The sequence below is a fragment of the Talpa occidentalis genome, unplaced genomic scaffold (genome assembly GCF_014898055.3).
Source record: "Talpa occidentalis isolate TD23 unplaced genomic scaffold, MPIMG_talOcc4v2.1, whole genome shotgun sequence".
In the NCBI taxonomy this organism is placed as follows: domain Eukaryota; kingdom Metazoa; phylum Chordata; class Mammalia; order Eulipotyphla; family Talpidae; genus Talpa; species Talpa occidentalis.
Window position 1 is genome coordinate 2,625,670 of NW_026555331.1, and position 20,170 is coordinate 2,645,839.

A 20,170-nucleotide genomic window follows, 5' to 3' on the forward strand; every position below is an offset into this window, starting at 1 on the left:
TCCTCCCGGAGGCCCCAAACCGGACCGAGCCTGGACAGGGGCCACTGTTTGATGCGAGACATGTGCTGGGTCTGTGTGAGGGGCCAGCGACGCTCTGCGGGGGCCTGTGCCGGGCTTGGCGCCAGCCAGTCCATGGCAGCTGCGGTCTCTGCGCGGGCTCCAGCCACGTGTCCAGGGAGCCGCTGGTGCTGGACTGTGTGCGGATGGTGAGGGGGAAGCAGGCCTGTCTGTGTTCGCCACGATGCGCTGCCTGTGGGGACAGACCCCGCCTGGCGCCTGGAGCTGATAGGACGCTGCCCGGCAGGGCAGATACGCGGACCCCACGCTGCTCACTGCTGCCCACGGCTGGAAGCAACCACGGGGCCCGAAAGTAAAAATAGCACCACTTACGGTAGCTCCTTCAAGAATGAGATACGTAGGCACAGAAGCGTCAGTCTGCACAAGAGCTATGTAAAGAAAGTCACAGGACTGAGGAGAGGGGAGAGCTCAGAGAACGGACAGCCCTGAGATCGCGGCTCAAGGCCCCGTGCTGTCAGGCTGGCCGTCCGCTGGCCAGCTGGCCCTGCCGTCCCCCTCAAGGACAGCCGCTTAGCGGATCATGCCAAGATAATCCTGACGTTCGTCGGGAGAGGCACAGGATGCGGAGTAACCAAGACAACAGAGGAGTAGGCAGCCGAGGGCAGGCGTGCCTGCTGCGAGGCGCGCTCTGGTGCCACGTGACCAAGACGGTGGCAGTGGGCATGGGCTGGCCGGCCAGAGCAGGCCACACTGGCCAGAGCAGGCCGGAGCCAGCCCCACAGGCTTGGCCGGTGGGCTCCGATGTGCTGGGCACACCCGTGCGGCTCCTGAGACAGCCCAAGAGAAGTCCACGGGCGGCCTGGCCCAGACAAAACTGAAAACTGCCAGTGGAGAGACAGAGAAGACAGCGCAGCCCAGAGGGAGTAGTCACCAAGGACAGCGATAAGGGGCTGTTACCCAAGAGGCAGAAAGAGCTCTCAAAATCCAACGAGAAAGCAATCCAATTGAAAGGTGGGCTGAGAGGCCTCCCGGCCACTCCACGCAAGGCCCACGGACATGCGCCTCCGCCCCTGCGGCCAGGACAGGCCACGCCAGTCTCCACCGGTGGTGGACACACACAGGGCAGCTGCCTGGGAAGACAGCTGGCAGCTTCTCACGAAGCTGGACAGACGCCCTGCGTCCAGGCACACACTGCTCGGTTTCCCGGAAGATGGAAACTTCCAACTCGACTCACAGACGTGCACGAGGGTGTTCATAGGCGCCTAGCTCCTAATTGCCAAAACCCGGACCAGGCCCGTGTCCTCCAGCAGGTGGACAGGAAAGTCGGCTGGCCTGGAGAGCGGAGGGCTCAGCCCTGACCCACCAGGCGGGGAGGCGCCTGCCTCAGCTGAGGACCGGCTCCTGCTGCGGCTGGGCTTCTTGGGGGGGCGGGGCTGCTGGGGGGGCCCCGGCTGCTCCTGGGGGGCCGCACAGGCACTGGCTCATTTGTGGGGCTGGTGCTGGCTTGGGAGCAGGGCTGGCGGGACGGGCACCACCGTGGCTCGGGGCACCACCGCGGCTCTGGGGCACACGCGCGCGGGGCCCTGTCGGGGGCCAGGCCAGGAGGGGTGGGGCGGGGCTCGCCCACGCTGGACGCCAGCATCCGGGCACCTAGGTGGGCACCGTGAAGCCTGCACTTCTCCCTGAGCGCTAATAGTGACGTTTATCCAGAAAAGAATTCAGTCGGTTTTGTAGAACTGAAAAGCACGGGAGCAAAGACAAAGAACTCAGCAGATGGGCATCAGAGGGGCGAGCACAGCTGGGAGGCGGGTCGGTGGAGGGGTGGGCCGCCCCCCAGAGAGGAAAAAGGGGCTGCAGCGACGCGTGAGTACAGTGGCGAGTTTCCAAGCTCACACACCGCGTGCCGTGGCCCCCGCGCCCAGGTCGGCCGCACAGCAGACTCGGGCCAGAGCCGGCGGGAGTGGACTGAGGGTAACGCGCCCCCTGTCCCCCCAGGACCTCCTCCTTGCGCTGGGACTCGGGCACCAAGGCGCGCCTGCTCGTCAAGGTCGGCGACCGGGAGCCCAGCTTCTTCCCCGCGCAGGGCAACGGCTACGCGACGGACAGTCAGCCCAGGGGCCGGCCCCGCAAGCCCTCGGGCGGCCAGCACTCGCCGGGCCTGCAGACCTTCGCGCCCGACCCCGACAGCCCCGTGTTCTTCCCCGACCGGCGCGCCGCGCCCTTCCTCAAGCGGCCCGAGCTGGGCAGCTGCTCCCCGCTGCTGGCGCAGCCCCGCAAGCCGTCGGGCGACTCGCAGCCGTCCTCCCCGCGCTACGCCTACGAGCCGCCGCTCTACGAGGAGCCGCCGCTGGAGTACCAGGCGCCGCTGTACGACGAGCCGCCCATGGACGTGCAGCCCGAGGCGGGCTCGCCGCAGCGCTCCCCGGGCCGCCGGCCCGCCTGCCCGCCGTCGCCGCGGCCCGCGTGCGCCTCGCCCTACCAGCAGCTGGTGCTCGCGCGGCCGCGCGGCCCCGAGCGCTTCCTGAGCCTGGAGTACAGCCCGGCGGGCAAGGAGTACGTGCGGCAGCTGGTGTACGTGGAGCAGGCGGGCTCCAGCCCCAAGCTGCGCGCCGGCCCGCGGCACAAGTACGCGCCCCACCCGGCCGGCGGCTCCCTGTCGCTGCAGCCCGGGCCCTGCCTGCTGCGGGAGCCGCGCCTCGGGCTGCCGTCGGGGGACTACAGCAGCATGGAGGGGCCCGCGCCGCCCGCCGCCCAGGACGACGCCATGTCCTGGTCCAGCCAGCACACCGTGTCCTCCTCCGGCTACTCCCCCGGCTCGCGCAAAAGGAAGAGCCGCAACCCCTCCCTGTGCCACGCGCCCAGCGCCGCGCCCGCCGACGGCCCCGGGGAGCGCGACCTGCCCGGCGAGGCGCCCCTGGCGGAGGAGCGGTCCGCGGGCGCGCCCGGCCTGGCGCCCACACCCCGCACGGAGGGCAGCAAGGCCGGCGAGGCGGACGGGGCGCGGGGCGCGGCCGAGCCCTTCCTGGCGCAGGCGCGGCTGGCGTGGGAGGCGCAGCAGGCCCACCTGCACATGAGGCAGCGCGGCAGCTGGGACTCCCAGCAGGACGGCTCTGGCTACGAGAGCGACGGCGCCCTGCCGCTGCCCATGCCCGGGCCCGTGGTGCGCGCCTTCAGCGAGGACGAGGCGCTGGCCCAGCAGGACAGCAAGCACTGGCAGCGCGGCGCCCTGGAGCGGCTGGCCTTCCCCCAGATCCTGCTGGAGAAGAGCGTCTCGGTGCAGACCAACCTGGCCTCCCCAGAGCCTTACCTGCATCCTTCACAGGTAGGGGCACAGGAGGGGCCACCCCCTGAGGGGGTGATGGGCTGGGACAGCCGGCCCTAGGCCCTGCTGCCGCTCCACCCCGCGGAGGCTGCCAGCATCTGGGTTTGCACCAGAGGCCCCTCTAGCACCCGCGGGCAGCCCCTCCAGGTCACATCTGGGAGGTCGGTGCCCGGGACTTGCCTCCTAACCCCTGACCTTTCACACCAGTCTGCTGCATGAAGCCCTGGCATCTGCTGCAGCTGTCAGTGACCAGAGGGTCTTCTGACATTGGGCTCCTGACGTCCACCCCCACCCTGCCTGGGAACACGTGCCCTAGGGCCCTGTGGCTTTGGTGGCCAGCGTCCCCTGGGACAGCTGTGCCCAGGCTGGACCGTGTCTCCAATGGCTGCTCAGGGCTGGGGATAGTCGCCGCAGCTGTGAAAGCCGGGGTGTGGCTCACCCAGCCGCACTCAGATCTCTCCTTCCAGCTGGGCGTTCTGGCCGTCCAGCCCCAGAAGCAGTTGCGCGCCAGAGGGGGCAGCGCCCAGCTGCTCTGCTGCAGTCTCATGGCAGGGCATCCTGGGCACCCCCGACTGGGCTGCAGCAGCAGGGACACAGCTTCCTCCCTCCTGCGGCCTGCCTGGGCTCCCAAGCAGGGTCCTGGGGTTGGCAGGGCTCGGCTGCAGGCAGAGCGCCCACTGGGGGGCGTAGCGGAGGCGCAGCCCGTCCCAGGACAGGCGGGATGGAGCTGCGCTCACTGCTGGCCCCGTGGCCCTTCTGCCCCTCCCAGTCTGAGGACCTCGGCACCTGTGCCCAGTTCGAGAGCGGCCGGCAGACCCGCAGCGTGATGCCCAGCGCCAGCTGCGTGTTCCCCACCTTCACGCTGCGCAAGCCATCCTCGGAGACAGACATCGAGAACTGGGCCTCCAAGCATTTCAACAAGCACACGCAGGGCCTCTTCCGGCGGAAGGTGTCCATCGCCAACATGCTGGCCTGGAGCAGCGAATCCATCAAGAAACCCATGATCGTGACCAGTGACCGCCACGTCAAGAAGGAGGCCTGCGAGATCTTCAAGCTGATCCAGATGTACATGGGTGACCGGCGCGCCAAGGCCGACCCACTGCACGTGGCCCTGGAGATCGCCACCAAGGGCTGGAGCGCGCAGGGTCTGCGGGACGAGCTCTACATCCAGCTGTGCCGCCAGACCACCGAGAACTTCCGCCTGGAGAGCCTGGCGCGCGGCTGGGAGCTCATGGCCATCTGCCTGGCCTTCTTCCCCCCGACCCCCAAGTTCCACTCGTACCTGGAGGGCTACATCTACCGGCACATGGACCCCGTCAACGACACCAAAGGTAGGGCCAGCCGGTGCAGGCGGTGCGTGTTGGGCCCACCTGGCCTCTGCCTGACAGGGGCGCTCAGGAGCCCCCCAGGAGGCCTGCGGGCAGCCCCGGCACAGGCCTCAGGCACAGGCGGGGGCAGGCAGACAAGGCCCTGCCGGCGTACTGTCCAAGGCCGTGTTCACTGCTTCGCTCTGCTGTCTGGGGGCTGCAGGAGGCCCAGGGCAGCCTCAGGCTGCTGTGAGGGAGGCGGGGAGGCAGCTGCCGGGCAGCGACAGCTGTGAGGACAGAGGCGGCCGTGTCAACACCAGTAGGGGAGACATGTAGGCTGTGGGGCTCAAGTGAGCTCCCCAGAGACGTGGGAGGCTGGGACCCCTAGCAGACCCTGAGGCTGCCAGAGCCCCTACGGGCCCAAAAGCTGGCACCCCCCCACTGCAGTGACCAGGGCTGTGGTCCTGCTGGTCAGGCTGAGCTGCCCAGGCAGCCCTGAGCCTACAGCACGCCGCCCACCACCCGCTGTCCAGGGGCTGGGCCCTGGCCTGCTCACACACATGGCCAGTGGCTCTGCAGGCCAGGCACAGGCCAGAGCTGGCACACAGGGTGACGGGCCCACCAGGACAAGCGGGCCCTGGGAGGCAGTGTTGGGAGGCTCCACACAGCATGCCGGCCTCGGAGGGGGCCTGGAAGCCGTGATTTTGGCCCCAGGTGTACAGTCTTTGGAGCTGGGAGACAGAATCCTGAGTGGGCCTCTCTGGGCAGCTCCCACACATGGCCACATGGCCCAGTGGTGGCCTGGGGTGTCCTCAGCCTTCCAGGCCTCTCCAGGAGCAGCTGGGCTGTAGCTGCACCCTTGTCCAGGAGGGTCTGAAGTGCCCCCATCGTGAGCCGGAGGCCCGGCAGGTACACTTCAGCCCCAGGGACTTACTGAGTGACCAGGTGAGTGAGACTGGACCCTGGGCTTCCACGGAGCTGGGGTACCACCCCCAGGACACTCCCCTGGCACTGCCAGGCCCCGGCTGGCACATCGGAGGGAGTCAGAGCCCAGGCTGCTTGGAGGCCCTGAACGAGCCCCAGTGGAGACTGGTCTGCATGTGCCCCAGCAGGGGGCCTGTATCCAGGCTGTGGGTCCTGTCACACATCTGTAGCACTGGAGCTGCCCTCTGGCAGAACCCCAGCCCTACCCACTCCTGGGGGTGTTTCCTGGGGGCCCTGCTTGGCGCCAAGCCCAGCGGAGAGGCAGGCCTGATGCCATCACAGGCCCCTCGTCCAGGAGAGCAGAGCCAAGCTGGCTCCTGTGGTGGCCGGTGCCGTGCCCTGGCCCAGCCTGTGTGGAGCCACAGCCTGACCCCCAGGACCTCCTGGGCAGCTCTCAGCACAGGCACCCCGCCCTCTTCCGCTACCCCTCACTGGGCAGGACAGCAGTGGGGTGCTGGCCCCTCACGTGTTCAGCAGGCGTGTATCCTGAGCACCATCTGAGCTCCTGGTAAGAGGACAGTAAAGGAGTTATTTAAAGGCAAAGACATCAGGTGGTACCACCACGGTGGGTAACAGGGTGGCTGTGCCTTGGGGAAGAAGCATCGTCACCATAGGATTCAGTGGGTTCACGTCTGCACACATGCTTGAAAGAGTCAGAAGCAGAGACACAGACAGGGGAGACACTGAGGGACAGCGCCCCGTTACCCTGCTCACATGTGGCCCCTGGCCTCACCAAATCCAGAGGCACAAAGTGGGGTGGAGACTCCATGGGCCCGGGCGGGAGGGTGGCTCCTTGTTTAACGTGAGGCTTCCATTCGGGAAGATGAAAAAGTTCTGGAAATGGAAGATCTTGATGTTGCAAACAATATAAATATACTTAAAGCCACTGAACTGTGCAATTAAAAATGGTTAAAATGGTAAGTTCTACGTTATCTATGTTTTATCATACAAGACAAACCCACAAGGATGAAGCGAGTGGAAACACAACTGTGAGTTGAAAGCTGAGATGTGCACGGATAAGAAGCCAACTTACTGGACCAAGGAAGCTGGGTGGCAGGCGGGATGGGGCCGCAGAGAAGCCGGGGCCACTGCAGCTCGGTGAGGCTCGGCAGCCAGAGGAGCTGGCGTCCACTGGGGATGGCTCAGAAAGGGGGCGACATTGAGGCTGAACCAAAGGGCCAGGTGGAAGTCTGTTGTAAGAAACAGCACAGCTGCGGTGGTCACCACACAGGTTCTGGGCCCAGGCATCCAAATCTCCAGTTCTAGCCGCAGTCTCCATGTATAACAGGCCGGTAAGTGGAAGAGGATGCAGACCACGGGAAGTGTATTCTCCAGACACAGTGGTGGTAAATTAGCAACCAGCAACAAGGTATCTGGAAAATCTCCAAGTATCCGGAAATTAAGAACATACTACTGAATTGTCTATGGGCTAAATAAGAATCGAAAGAGAAATTAGAAAGTATGTTAAGCTGAAATGAAGTGAAAACAGAGTGAGATTTATGGGATGAGGCCAAAGAAAACTCTTAGAGGGAAATTCATAGCACCTAACTGCCTTTATTAGGAAATACAGTGTCAAATCAGTGACCTCAGCTTCTTCGAGAACTGTTAAAAAGCAAGCAAACAAAAAAAAGCACAAGGAAGGAAATCAGCACAGAGTAGAAGTGTGTGGAAGAGAAAACAGAACAGAGGAGAAAAATCAATGAAACAAAAAGGTAATTCTTTGAGAGCAATAAAATCGATAAACCTCCGGGCCTCCCCGGTGGCGCAGCGGTTGAGCGCTGGCTTGCGAGGCTGCCAGCAGCCTCTGCAGTGCTGGTTCGATCCCCGGCTGCTCCCCGGCCACCGGAGGGGGGTCCCGCATGGCGCGCAGACCCCTCCTGCCGCCTGCTGCTCCCCTCAGCAGTGTGCTTCGGTCCTTCTGCCTGCTCCGCTCCCCGCTCTGGCTCTGGTGAATTCTCTCACCCTCCCGCGCTTCTGACTGTACCCAGTGCTTGTATAAAACAAAACAAACAAACAAACAAATAAATAAATTAAAAAAAAATGCCTCTATAAAAAATGATAAACCTCCAGGGCCTCCCTGGTGGCTCAAGGGGTTAAGCACCGCACTATGAAGCAATCCACAGCCTCTGCAGCAAGAGTTCGATCCCCGGCCTGCCAGGGAGCTACCCACATGGCAAGGCAGACCTCTCCTGGCTCGCCTGCTGCTCCCCTCAGCAGTGTATTTCAGTCAGTCTGCCTGTTCTGTTCCCCACTGTCTCTGGTGAATTCTCTTGCCCCCTGCATCTCTGGCCTGTGCCCCAGCTCTTGCATGCATAAGTAAATAAATCTTTTTAAAATAAAATAAAATCGATAAATCTCCAGCCAGAGTGACCAGGACAAATAGAAGACCAAGTTGGCCAACATCAAAAGTGACAGCTGATGTTACTGATTCAGCAGATATTAAAAGGGCAATAAGGAAATACTATGAAAACGTCAACAAATTTGATGATTTAGAGGAAATGGACAAATGCTTTGAGAAACACAAACTTCCAACATTCACTGAGAAGTAGAAAAATCGTATGTTACAGAAACTGAATTGGTGCTTAAAAATCTTCCCACAAAGGAAATTCCAGACTCAAATCACTTTTTCTCCCCTGAATTCTAGCGAACGTTCATTTACACAGCAGTCCTACACAGACTGACCCAGAAAACTGAAGCCGAGGGCCTGCCCCAAGTGTTTTGATGTCACAGTCAGAAGAGGATGTCACCAAAGGGAAGCCAGGAGCATCTCTCTCGTGAACACAGCAGAGACAACACGGTCAGCAGGTTGAACCCGGAGGCATAAAGGCAGCGTGTCTTGCATAAGGGCCATCCCAGGGCAGGAGGCTGGTGGCCATCCAGGGGGGAGTCGGCGCCGTCTGCCGCAGCAGCATGACAACAGCAGCCACACCGTAGGGCCCTCCAGGACGCACAGGAAGCCTTGGCAAGGGCCACCGTCCGCTCCTGACAGAGCTGCGAGGGGAGCAGGCCACCACTGCAGCCTGGTGAGAGCCGTGCGCAGAGGAGCAGTGCCCAGAGCTGGACACTGGGGCTGGCGGGGACGCCCAGCCTGCCGCAGCCGGGCGGGCACTCGGCAGACAGGACACGCCGGGGGACAGGACACACCTGCGGATGGAACTGCGGGTGCACCTGGTGTGGGCGAGCCCTAGCGAGCCGCCGCCACCGGGGAGTTTACAGCGAGAGCCAGGACGGGGAGTCACCAGACGGGCGGGAGCCAGGTTGGGAGCTGGCGAGGGCTGGGCAGAGCAGCCGGGCAGGTGGCAGGGGTGCTGGTCCATGGGCAGCTTGTCGGAGGAAGCCCCTATGGCAAATGCCTTTGAGCCATTACCTGTACACTGGAAAATGACTGGGTGGCCACACTTTGTGGTCTCTAGCCAGTGCCACCTGTCCCCCCAGATCAGGAGCAATGTGGGGCCCCAGCCTCCCTGTTACCCACCCACCTGCTAGGGGGCCTGCTGGGCACAGCCTCCCCCATAATATCCTGGAGGGAAGGGCCAGCCGCGTCCCGTACTTCAGCAACAAGCTGTCGGACCTAGACATGTTAAAAATATCATCCCAGTAGCTTCAAAAGTACGACAAACAGGGACCATGCGGGTTCTTGGTGAAAACCTTGCCTGGGGTCGGTGCGTGGGCGTGAGTTTGAGGTGCTGTGTGCCTGCAGCAGACGTCCAGACTGGCCACGCGAGCCGGCCCTCGGCAAGCCTCGGTCACCCATATTTTCGGAAATTCACAAGCTGCTCCTACAACTCAGAAGGACCTGGAACAGCCCTTTGCAGAAGAGCGGAGCTGGGCAGTGGGCAGGGGCGGGCACTGCCACCAGTGCACAGAGGGGCGGCTGGGTGGCCTGAGGCGGGTGCCGGCCTCACACAGCTGCAGAAGTAGCTCAGAGTGCACAGCTGGTCACCGAGGGCCCAGGCTGTGAGCCGGCAGCAGGAGGCCCGGAGCAGCTTTTCCTCCACAACCACCCTAGACGGGCAAATCGCGCATGGACATTAAACCCGCTCTTCCTTCAAAAGACGGTTATGAGAATGAACAGATGGGCGGGCAGGGGGAGGCTGGAAGGGCTGGGGCAGCTCCCGGCCGGCCGCTCGGAGCTGGGGGGGGGGGGCGCCCGGCAGTAGCTGGCCGCGGGCAGCCGCTCACGGCTCTGTTTGCTCCCCAGTGGCGCAGCACGTGCGGGAGCTCCTGGAGCGGAACGCTAAGAAGAAGGCCAAGTTGAGAAAGAAACCCAAGCCCTATGTTGAGGAGCCCGATGGTAGGGCCCGCGGCCACCCGCCCGCCAGCTCTGCTCTCCGGCCTCCTCTCTAACTGCTTCTGGGCTGGCGGGCGGGCGGGCACTAACCTCGGGCTCGCCAGGGGCGCCTGCCCCACCTTCTCCGCAGACCTCGGTCCTTGGTCTGCCTGCGGGGGTCTTGGGGGATGGGCGGGCCCTCAGTGGAGGCTCACCTTGGTAGGGGGTGTCCCCACCCCAGCCTGGCCGGGTCTTCAGAGGCAGAAAGCCCCCATGGGTGCTGCCCCTCCCCCGCCACCCTCCTGGCTCCCGGGCACGTACCCCTGGCGCTTAGCCCCTCCTGGCACCAGGGCCCTGGCCATGCCCTCTGGGAGCTCAGCCTGCCCCTGGCCTGGCAGAAGGGGCGGTGACCAGCAGGGTGGAGGGGCTGCCCAGTGAGCCAGCAGGTGGCCGGTGGTGCCGGTCGGAATGGGCAGGGTGAGCATGAGGGGCAGCCCATGCCCCCTAGAGGCCTCCCTGGGCAGCTGGCAGAGTGGCCCAAGGCTGTGACCCAGGCAGCTGCATGTGCCGCCCTCCCCCCGCCCCGGCCAGCGTGGTGGGCACCGTGAGACCAGCCACCCCCGTCCTGCTGAGGTGGGGCTGCAGCCCGCACAGGCTGTGCGCTGACCCAGCTGGGCGTGGGGCTGTGGAGGGGCAGGCCCCAGGGAGCCCCAGGATGCTTCGGGCTGCCCTGGGGAGCTCAGCCCCGTTACCCTAAGCACCGTCCTTTCTGCCCACCTGACCCGGGTGGGGTCCAGCCGCGGGGACCAAGGCTGATCCCCAGGATTTAACACCCACTGGTTCACTAGAAAGAGCCCCCCCGGCCCCGCCGCAAGGGGGCACAGCTGCCCCAGGTCTCCGGGACCAGGACGGGTGTCCCCACACGGGCCGCCGGCCTGCGGAAGCCCAGAGAAGACAGACTGAGGCCTCGGGGCCACAGGCCACTGTGCGCTCACCCTGCCCCCGCCCCGTGTCTGGAGGCCCTGGCCAGTCCCTGAGCCCAGTGCTTAGCAGGCCATCTCCCCATGACCACCAGCTAGAGCCGCTCAGGCCTGGGGGTTGAGGAAAAGAGAAAAGAGACTTCACCCCCTTTGCCTGCGCTCTTCAACCCTTTGGGGCAGTGGAGACGGTCCCCACAGCATCGCAGCGATGAGGAGTGGCTGCTGGACGCCCCTTCCACCGCGGACCAGGCGGGACCACCCTCTCCCTGACCCTCGCCCAGGCAGCCCTGACCCTGAGACCTCCCCTGGACTGAGGGTTACCCCTGGGCAGGACTGGGCCTGCTTCACAGTCACACTCCTTCCCCCAGCTGACCCACGGCACAAGTGACCCTTCTCAGAGCCTCCTGGGGCCAGCTGGGGAGGGAGCCTGGGTTCCTTGGCTCTGGGGCCAGACCCTGGGCTGTCCCTCCTAGCCGTGTGTCATGAAGAGGGCAGAGTGGACAGGGAGGGGCCCTTCCCCACCTGGCTTCCCTGCAGGGGAGGGGCTTACCCCCTCCCTGGAGCTTCTGACCTGGGCAAGGGGGCAGGTGCAGGGGCCTAGCTGGGCCCACAGGATGCCCAGGCAGGACCTGCTGCTGCTGCCCTGCTGCTCAGCCTCACTGGCCAGCCCCCGCCCGCTGACCGCTGCCTTCTCTTCCAGGGGTGGCGATAAGCACGTATGCCAAGTACTGTTACCACAAGCTGCAGAAGGCGGCCCTGACCGGGGCCAAGAAGGTACGAGCTGCCCCCGCACGCTGACCAGGTGGGCCCAGCCCGTGGACGATGTAGGCTAGAGCCAGCCAGGGCAGAGGCACCAGGCTCAGTCGGCCCAGGGAGGCCCCCAGCTTTCCTGCACCCACGGCCCTGCACGGGCCCCAGCGCCGAGCCCTGACCCACCCCTCAGGCCTCCAGGGGGCCTACACACCTGGCCCTGGAGCCTCAGCCTCCCTGGCTTGCTGCCTGGGCCACTCTCCCCTGCAGTCCCCAGGCCCTCCTCACTCCCGCAGCACCCTCCACCCAGGCCCGCACGGAGGCCGGCCCTCCTGCACTGGACCCCAGGATGCAGCGCCTCCCACCTCCCTGAGCCAGACCACCACCCCCCCACCCCGCTTTCTCCCAACTGCCTGCTGCAGCCACCTTCTCCAGGCTCTCCCTGGGTCTCACGCCACCCAGCTCTGCCCGCCTGATCCTACTGTGGCCACACATAGCTCCCAGACTGAGCTGTCTGGCGATCTACCTCCCACCTGACCAAGCAGCTGGGGGCCCAGGCTCAGCCAGGAAAAGCCTGGTCCTCACAGGACAAGAGGACAAAAGGCAGAGGCCCAACCAGGAGCTGCCTAGGGGGGCAGGAGTGGCCCTGGGTGGGTAGGCAGGGGCAGGAGCGGCCTGGCGGGGGCGGGGGGGGGGGTAGTTTGGGGACAGGAGCGGCCTGGGGGGAATTCTGGAGACAGGAGCGGCCAGGGTGGGCAGGCGGCCGCGCCAGGACAGCCAGCGTCTTTGCAGGGCCTGAAGAAGCCTAACGTGGAGGAGATCCGGCACGCCAAGAACGCAGTGTTCAGCCCCTCCATGTTCGGCAGTGGGCTGCAGGAGGTCATGAGCATGCAGAAGGAGCGCTACCCCGACCGGCAGCTGCCGTGGGTGCAGACTCGGCTGTCCGAGGAGGTGCTGGCACTCAACGGCGATCAGACGGAAGGCATCTTCAGGTGCCCAGCAGCCTACTTCGGGGACCCAGGGCAGGCCCAGATGTGCGCAGCAGCCAGGAGCTCCCCAGGGCCTGACCGGGGAGCTGCTGTGCAGCAATGAGGCTGGCCCCACACAGCAGCAGCCCAGAGCAGGCTGGAGGGCTGGCCAGGACTCATGTCCCTGCAGAAGGGGCACCAGGGGCCCAGTGGCACCAGGACAGCCACCACAGGCAGAGTCTGAGGTGACCCTGCAGCAGCCCCACAAACTGTTCTTGGGACCCTGCCCCTGGCGAGTGGCCCTTGGGGGCCCAGGACCAGAACTACTGGGGGAGCTGAGGCTCGTGGTCTTGGCCTCAGGGCCCTGCAGAGGAGGGCATTTGGATGGGGGCAGCCAGCAGAGGGGCAGGGGCAGGGGTCTGGCTCCATGGGACAGGGACTGGGCCCCACCTTCCTCCCTCATGGGAAAGACCAGTCCAGTGGCCAGGCCCCTGACCCCTGGGCGCCAAGCCCTCTCCTGAGATCCCACCTGTGTCCTGCAGGGTCCCTGGGGACATTGACGAGGTGAATGCCCTGAAGCTACAGGTGGATCAGTGGAAGGTGCCCACGGGGCTGGAGGACCCCCATGTGCCAGGTGAGCCCCCAGCCCTGGGCAGCAGGCCTTGCCTCCCCCACTGCCACACGGCCCTCGCTGGGATAAGCGTTTTGCTGGTCACAGGATCACCCTTCTGTGCCGGCCACCGCGGCCAATGCATCCTTTCCACTCTGCCCTGCCCCCCCCCACCCACACACACACGTGAGGGGCTGCGGCCCCCCGTCGGCCAGGACCCACTGAGCCGCCCGCTGTGTCCGCAGCGTCGCTGCTGAAGCTGTGGTACCGGGAGCTGGAGGAGCCCCTGATCCCGCACGAGTTCTACGATCAGTGCATCGCGCACTACGAGAGCCCCGAGGCCGCCGTGGCCGTGGTGCACGCGCTGCCGCGCATCAACCGTCTGGTGCTGTGCTACCTCATCCGCTTCCTCCAGGTGCGCGGCCTGGCCCCGCCCCCGGCCCCGCCCCGCCTGCCGCCCGGCCCCGCCCCCGCGCGGGCCCCGCCCCGCCCGCCGCCCGGCCCCGCCCCCGCCCCGCCCCCCGCGCGGGCCCCGCCGAGCCCGGGCCCACCTGCGCCGCCCCCTCGCAGGTGTTCGTGCAGCCCGCCAACGTGGCCATCACCAAGATGGACGTCAGCAACCTGGCCATGGTGATGGCGCCCAACTGCCTGCGCTGCCGGTCGGACGACCCGCGCGTCATCTTCGAGAACACGCGCAAGGAGATGTCCTTCCTGCGCGTGCTCATCCAGCACCTGGACACCGGCTTCATGGAGGGCGTGCTCTAGCCCCGGCGGGGAGGGCGCCGGCGCGCGGAGGCAGCGGCCCGGCCCGGCCCCCGCCGGCCGAGGAGCGGCCGCGCCTGGGCCCCGCCCCGTGGCCAGTTCCCGTGGGCGCCGCGCCGGCCCCGAGCAAGTGCCTTCGTTTCCCGGCGCGGGCGACAGGCCCTCCCGGCCCGCCCCGCCCGCCTCGTCCAGCGGCCGCGCGCGGCGCGGGGAGAGCGCGGCGGGGCGGGCCGGCCGGGGGCCGGGGGCCGGGGGCCGGGCCGGGCCGGGGCCGGCGGGCGCGAGTCCCCGCGTGTGCAGGTGCGCGGACGGGGCGGGCGGCGGGGCTGAGTTGCTAGTGACAGGGTTTTGACCCGAAGGCAGTTTTCCTCTCTGAGCCATCCTCGCGGGGCCCCGCGCACAGCGGCGACGTCACCCCTCGTTTCCTCCGCCCTTTCCTGGCTTCTGACCAAAAACACCCGCCCCCCCTCCCCGCCCCGTCGAGGGCGCGGCCGGCGGGGCCCGCGCGCGGCCCATCCTCCACCTTGGACGTCTGCGTTCCAATTGTTGTAAAATTTAATTTCTCCCCAGTTTATATATATATATTATATATTTTTTAGAGTTGAGTTTTTATTTATTAAAGGCAAGGAGCCGCGCCCGCCGAGGCCGGGGGGGGCCCGGCGGGCGCCCGGCGGCCGACTCGCCCTGACGCATGGACTTCGAGGTGACCTGCTGTGAATAAAGTGCTGTGGACACTCGCGCGTGGTCGCTGCCGTCGCTGCGCGCTCGGCGGGGGCGGGCCGGGCCGGGGCGCGGGGGCCGGAACCGAAGCGCGCGGCCGCCGGGGCCCGCGTGACCCGCGGCGCTTCCGGCGCGGCGGGAGGATGTGGCGGCCGCGCGGGGCGCTCCGGGCCTGGGCCTCGGCGGGGGCCCCGGGGGCGCGGGCCCGCAGCGCGGGCGCGGGCGCCGCCTACACGCAGGGCCAGCGCCCCTCGCCGCGCACGCGCGAGTACTTCTACTACGTGGACCACCAGGGCCAGGTGGGCGCGCGGGCGGGGCGGCCCCGGCCGGGGATTCGCCGCGGGCTCCCGGCGCCCCCCCAGACCCCGCCCCGCCGGCTTGGCCCGCCCGGGAGGGCGCGGGTCGGGGCCCGGCGCGGGCGGGGCTGGCTCCTGAGGGCCCGGCGGGAGCGGGGAGCGGGCGCCGGGCCGGGCCGGGCCGGGCCGGGCCGGGCCGGGCCGGGCCGGGCCGCCAGGGGCGCGGGCGGGGCGGACAAGGTCGCGGCGCGCCCGGGCTGGGGCCGCCGCCGGCTGACACCGGGCCGGGGCCGCGGCCTGCCCGTCTCTCCGCAGCTTTTCCTGGATGACGCCAAAATGAAGAACTTCGTCACCTGCTTCAAAGGTACCGCGGGGCCCTCCCGCCCCGCGCGCCCCGGCAGACGCCCGCGCGCCCCGGGCGACCTCGGGCCCCGGGCGGCGGGGCCCGCGCGCGGGCGGGCGGGCGGGGCGGGCGGCGGGGGCTGAGCCGCGCGCCCCCCGCAGACCCGCAGTTCCTGGTCGCCTTCTTCTCCCGCCTGAGGCCCAACCGCAGCGGGCGCTACGAGGCCGCCTTCCCCTTCCTCTCGCCCTGCGGCGCGGAGCGCAACTTCCTGCGCTGCGAGGACCGGCCCGTGGTCTTCACGCACCTGCTGCCCGCGGGCCCCGGGGCCCCGCGCCTCTCCTACTGCGGCGGCGGCGCGGCCCTGGCCGTGCCCTTCGAGCCCGCGCGCCTGCTGCCCCTGGCGGCCAGCGGGCGCCTGTACCACCCGGCGCCGGGGCGCGCGGGCGGCGTGGGCCTGGTGCGCTCCGCCCTGGCCCTCGAGCTCAGCGCCTGCTTCGAGTTCGCCCCCGGCGCGCCCGCGCTGCCCTCGCACGTGCGCTGGCGCGGCCGCCGCCTCGCGCTCACCATGGACCTGGCCCCGCTGCTGCGCGCGGCCCCGCCGCCCTGAGCCCGCCGCGCCGCTGCGCACGCGCGGCGGAGAGCGCCCCGGAGTGCGCGTGCGCGGCGGAGGCGCCCCGCGGCCCCCGCCCCGCCCCGCCCGGCGCTGTCCGAGGTGCTGCCGCGGCGCGGGCCGCTCGGCCCGGAGGGCGGGGGCGCGGGCCCGTCCCACCCCCACACCCCGGGCTGGGGCCACCTCCGGCTGGGCGCGCGCTCGCCGCGGCCGGCCCGCACGGCGCAGGGCTCCTGTGCGCGTGCGCCCGCCCCCCGCCCCCCGCAGCCAGGCGCGGCTCGGAGGGCCCCGGGGTGCTCGGCGGGGACCCGCGCCGCGGGAGCGTCAGGTGAGAGGGCGCCGACCCAAGGTCAGCGGGAGCGGGGGCGGGTTCGGGGCTGTCCGAGCTCGTCTCCAGCGGGGCCCGCCCCCTGCCCCGAGCCGACTCGGGACAGGCCGGCGCTGGAGGGGGCTTCGGGGGATGCCCTGGGGAATGTAGACACGCTGGGTCTCTCACCGCGCCAGGAAGGTGGTGGGCTGGGCAAGGCTTCCTCCCTCTCTCCAACATGCTCCTGTCCCCCCTCCCCCACCTCTTTACAGCCATTGCTGAATCCTCTGTGTGACGCCCCGCCCCCTGCCCAGCAGGATTGGGGGTTGTCTGCCGGGTGAAGGGATTTCCGGCCTCTCTCCTGCTGTGCAGTCTGGACCCCTCCCTGCCCAGCCTGCCCTTGTCCAGGACTCTGCTTCTAGGGGTGTCCCCTGCTCAGCAGTGCTCCAAGTCCTGACCAGAGGACCGGGGGCCTTCTCTACTCCAGAGGCCTTGCTGCCGGAGGCTGGGTGGGCCAGCTCTGGGCAATCCTTTGTACTCAGGGAACTGGATCCCAGGGCCCAGAGGACACCCCAGCTTCCGGGGGTGGGGAGAGGTCACACACCCTGAGACATCTGGGAACTGGCCCTGCTTGGGCCAAAGCTGTTGCATTAAAGCTTGTGCTGTACCCGGCTCATCTCTATGGCTTTACGTCAGCGTGCGAGTTACAGCTTAGAGCACCATTGAGACAAACCCTTTCCCACAGACTCCCGCCCACTGCCAGGGAGACTGGCGAGCAGAGGGGGCATCGTGGGGCTGGGGACCCACACCCACTCCAGCACGCCTGGTGTCTCGGCGCAGGTCCACAGACCACTGTTTGGATCAGGGCCCAGGCTTCCATCTCTCTGAGATCGCAGCTGCATTTGCGTAAGCCCGTTACAGATCACTCCCTGCACCCAGGGGCCACTGCCCCCAGAGCCCCCTTGGGAAACCACATGAGAAGCCCAGCTGTGGCCCAAAGCCCCCATCATTTCAAGGCCGCAGTTGCCCCTGAAGACACCTTTCTGGGAGCTGGCACGGAGAACACGGGCCATGGTTTCCGGGCCCTTCTGTGGTCTGGTCCCCAATGCTCTAATACGTGTCCTGAGCGAGCCCAGCCCAGCTGAGCTGTCCACGCACCACCAGTCCAGCAGGGCAGGGCTGCAAAGTCACATTGATTGTCCTCTGTCAGGCATCCGCTGTCCATGTCCGCCATCACGCCACAACCGGCATACCCCAGGGCGGGGAGAGCGTGGGCTCCAGGGACAGAGAACTAGCGGTGACTGGGTTGAGGCCAGATGGAGGAGCCTCTGGCCTTGTGCTGGGAGCATGGGGCACTTGGCCCCATCTGTGTCTCCTAAGGTCCGGTGGAGCAGCAGGGGGTGGACTGGGCTGTGTCTGCCCAGAGCCTGCTCTTCCCTCTAGGACCATGCGTGACCCCCGGGGCCCAGGCCCTCCCTGCCCACGACCCCAAGCCCATAGCTGGCACCCTACATGCAGAGGCCACGTGCCCACTCCCCGCTGAGCAGGATGGCCCTGGCGCTGTGCAGGTGGGGTGGGCTATCCCCACAGAGCCTGCTGTGGGACTCTGGACATCAGTAGTCCTATAATGGAACCTGATGCCCCAGATTTTAATAGGAGTGTTTTTGTAAAGACAGAAAACTGGGAAGTTTTATTAGTTCCTTGAACAGAACTCAGACCCGTGGGACCCCTCCAGGCTCCTGCTGGCCCCAGGTATCAGGGCCACGCCCGGCAGCCTGTGTTCCAGGGGGCGCATCGGGTTGGCGACTGCAGGCCGGCCGCAGGAGATGGCCCCAGGGGCGTCTGCGCTGCTGCTGCTGCCGCTGCTGCTGTCCCTGCCTGGACCCCCGCCCTGCGCCGCTGGCTGCCCGGCTGCCTGCCGCTGCTACAGCGCTGCAGTGGAGTGCGGCGCCCTGCAGCTGCGCGCCGTGCCTCCTGGGATCCCGCCCGGGACGCAGGTGGGCACCGTGGGCGCGGCTGGAGGGGTGCGCGAGCCCGGGTGGGCAGCGTGGCACTGGGGAGGGCAGACTCCCTCCCGCCACGAACGCCCGCCCTCCCGCAGACGCTGTTCCTGCAGGACAACAGCATCGCGCGCCTGGAACCGGGCGTCCTGGCCCCGCTGGCCGCCCTGCGCCGGCTCTACTTGCACAACAACAGCCTGCGCGCCCTGGAGCCAGGCACCTTCCGCGCGCAGCCCCGCCTGCAGGAGCTGGCGCTCACGGGGAACCGGCTGCGGGGCCTGCGCGCCGGTGCCTTCGCAGGCCTGGCCCAGCTGCGCGTGCTCTACCTGGCTGGGAACCAGCTGGTGCGGCTGCTGGATTTCACCTTCCTGCACCTGCCGGTGAGAAGGGGGTGGAAGAGGGCGGGGTCCTCCCCTGCGCCAGGCAGTCTAACCCTAGGCAAGGGGACCTGCCCGGGGACCAGAAACCCCTGACCGCCTGTCCCACTTCAGCGACTGCAAGAGCTGCACCTGCAGGAAAACAGCATTGAGCTGCTGGAGGACCAGGCACTAGCCGGGCTCTCCTCGCTGGCGCTGCTGGACCTCAGTGGCAACCAGCTGGGCACCATCAGCCTCGAGGCCTTGCAGCCCCTGGCCAGCCTGCAGGTCCTGCGCCTCACAGGTACCTGTCTCTGGGGGCCGGGCCAGGGAGGGAGCAGGCCCTGGTGTGTGTGTGTGGGGGGGAGGGGGCGGTGGGGGGGACAGTGGTGCTGAGCTGCCAGCTCTGCCTCCAGAGGGCCACCCCTGCAGCCATTGTAAGTCTGCTAAAGACAGGGCTCCAGTGGGAGCCCAACTCTGGGCTCTCGCTGACAGAAAAGGTGAGTCCCTGACAGGACAGAGCTGAGGGTTTGCCCACTGTGGGGACAGGCAGGAGAAAGCTGAAAAATGAGACTAACACCGAGGCTCTCGCTGGGGTCAAGAGAACCCACACACACACCCCCCGCCCTGCAGAGAACCCCTGGCGCTGCGACTGCGCCCTGAACTGGCTGGGAGCCTGGGTCAGGGCAGGTGGCCAGCGGCTGCTCAGCTCCAGGGACAAGAAAATCATGTGTGCCGAGCCTCCTCGCCTGGCGCGCCAGAGCCTCCTGGACGTGCCGGCCAGCAGCCTCATCTGCATCCCACCCTCCGTGCACGTGGAGCCGCTGGAGATGACCGTCCGCCCGGGGGAGGACCTGCGGGTGGCCTGCCAGGCATCTGGCTACCCGCAGCCCCTGGTAACCTGGAGGAAGGTGGCCCGGCCTCACGAGGGACCGCGGAGGGCGCCAGTCTCGCCAGCGGGCAGGGCCCCGGGCCCCAGCGGGCAGGGCGCCCCTGACACGGGCAGCGGCATGCTGTTCCTCAGCAATGTCACCCTGGCCCACGCCGGCAGGTACGAGTGCGAGGCCTCAAATGCAGGCGGTGCCGCGCGCGCCCCCTTCCAGCTCCTGGTGAACCTGTCCCGGCTGCCGCCGCTCCCACCACCCCCTGCCACCGGCCCCGTCAGCCACGCGCCACTGCCCGAGGCGGGCAGCATGGCCTTCCGCGCCCTGGGCCTGGCCACGCAGACCGCCATCGCCGCGGCCATCGCGCTCCTGGCGCTCACGGCGCTGCTGCTGGCGGCCATGATCTGCCGGCGACGTCGCCGGCGGAAAAAGGTGCCGGGGCCGCCCGGGGAGGGCGCGCTGTTCGTCAACGACTACTCGGATGGGCCCTGCAGCTTTGCGCAGCTGGAGGAGCTCCGCGGCGAGCGCGGCCACGAGATGTTCGTCATCGACCGCTCCAAGCCGCTCTTCGGGGGCGCTGCCGAGGCGCAGGGGCTCCAGCCGCCGCACGCCGCCTACGAGATCCACTGCTGAGGGAGGGCGGGGACGCGGGCGTGTGCCCACAGAGGGGCGGCTCGGTCAGT

At 67.4% G+C, this 20,170-nt stretch overlaps 3 protein-coding genes across 5 annotated transcripts in view; all 3 read left to right on the forward strand.

The window, feature by feature from the left end:
* ARHGAP39 (Rho GTPase activating protein 39) overlaps positions 1-14,002 on the forward strand; it is a 33,240-nt gene extending 19,238 nt beyond the window's left edge. Inside the window, 8 exon segments of the mRNA XM_037528805.2 lie at positions 2,014-3,340; positions 4,110-4,671; positions 9,833-9,925; positions 11,582-11,655; positions 12,424-12,623; positions 13,142-13,233; positions 13,455-13,624; positions 13,780-14,002. Coding sequence (XP_037384702.1) covers positions 2,014-3,340; positions 4,110-4,671; positions 9,833-9,925; positions 11,582-11,655; positions 12,424-12,623; positions 13,142-13,233; positions 13,455-13,624; positions 13,780-13,974 — 2,713 coding nt within the window. The 3' untranslated portion in view covers positions 13,975-14,002.
* An 832-nt stretch (positions 14,003-14,834) lies between these two features.
* Positions 14,835-15,937, forward strand: CUNH8orf82 (chromosome unknown C8orf82 homolog). Its single transcript, XM_037496366.1, has 3 exons — positions 14,835-14,990; positions 15,303-15,351; positions 15,492-15,937. Exons 1-3 carry the CDS (start codon positions 14,835-14,837, stop codon positions 15,935-15,937), a joined length of 651 nt encoding a protein of 216 aa, XP_037352263.1.
* Positions 15,318-20,168, forward strand: LRRC24 (leucine rich repeat containing 24). 3 transcript variants are annotated; one of them, XM_054691943.1, is made up of 5 exons: positions 15,318-15,351; positions 16,520-18,244; positions 18,349-18,627; positions 18,739-18,907; positions 19,237-20,168. In XM_054691943.1, the coding sequence occupies exons 2-5, from the start codon at positions 18,074-18,076 to the stop codon at positions 20,118-20,120; spliced, it is 1,503 nt and encodes a 500-aa protein (XP_054547918.1). In that variant the 5' UTR covers positions 15,318-15,351; positions 16,520-18,073; the 3' UTR covers positions 20,121-20,168. The 3 variants fall into 3 exon arrangements, with proteins under 3 accessions (XP_054547918.1, XP_037349195.1, XP_037349143.1); XM_037493298.2 differs by lacking the exon at positions 15,318-15,351 and adding an exon at positions 16,224-16,268; XM_037493246.2 differs by lacking the exon at positions 15,318-15,351 and having other exon boundaries at positions 16,291-17,153; positions 17,983-18,244.
* The last annotated feature ends 2 nt before the right edge of the window (positions 20,169-20,170 follow it).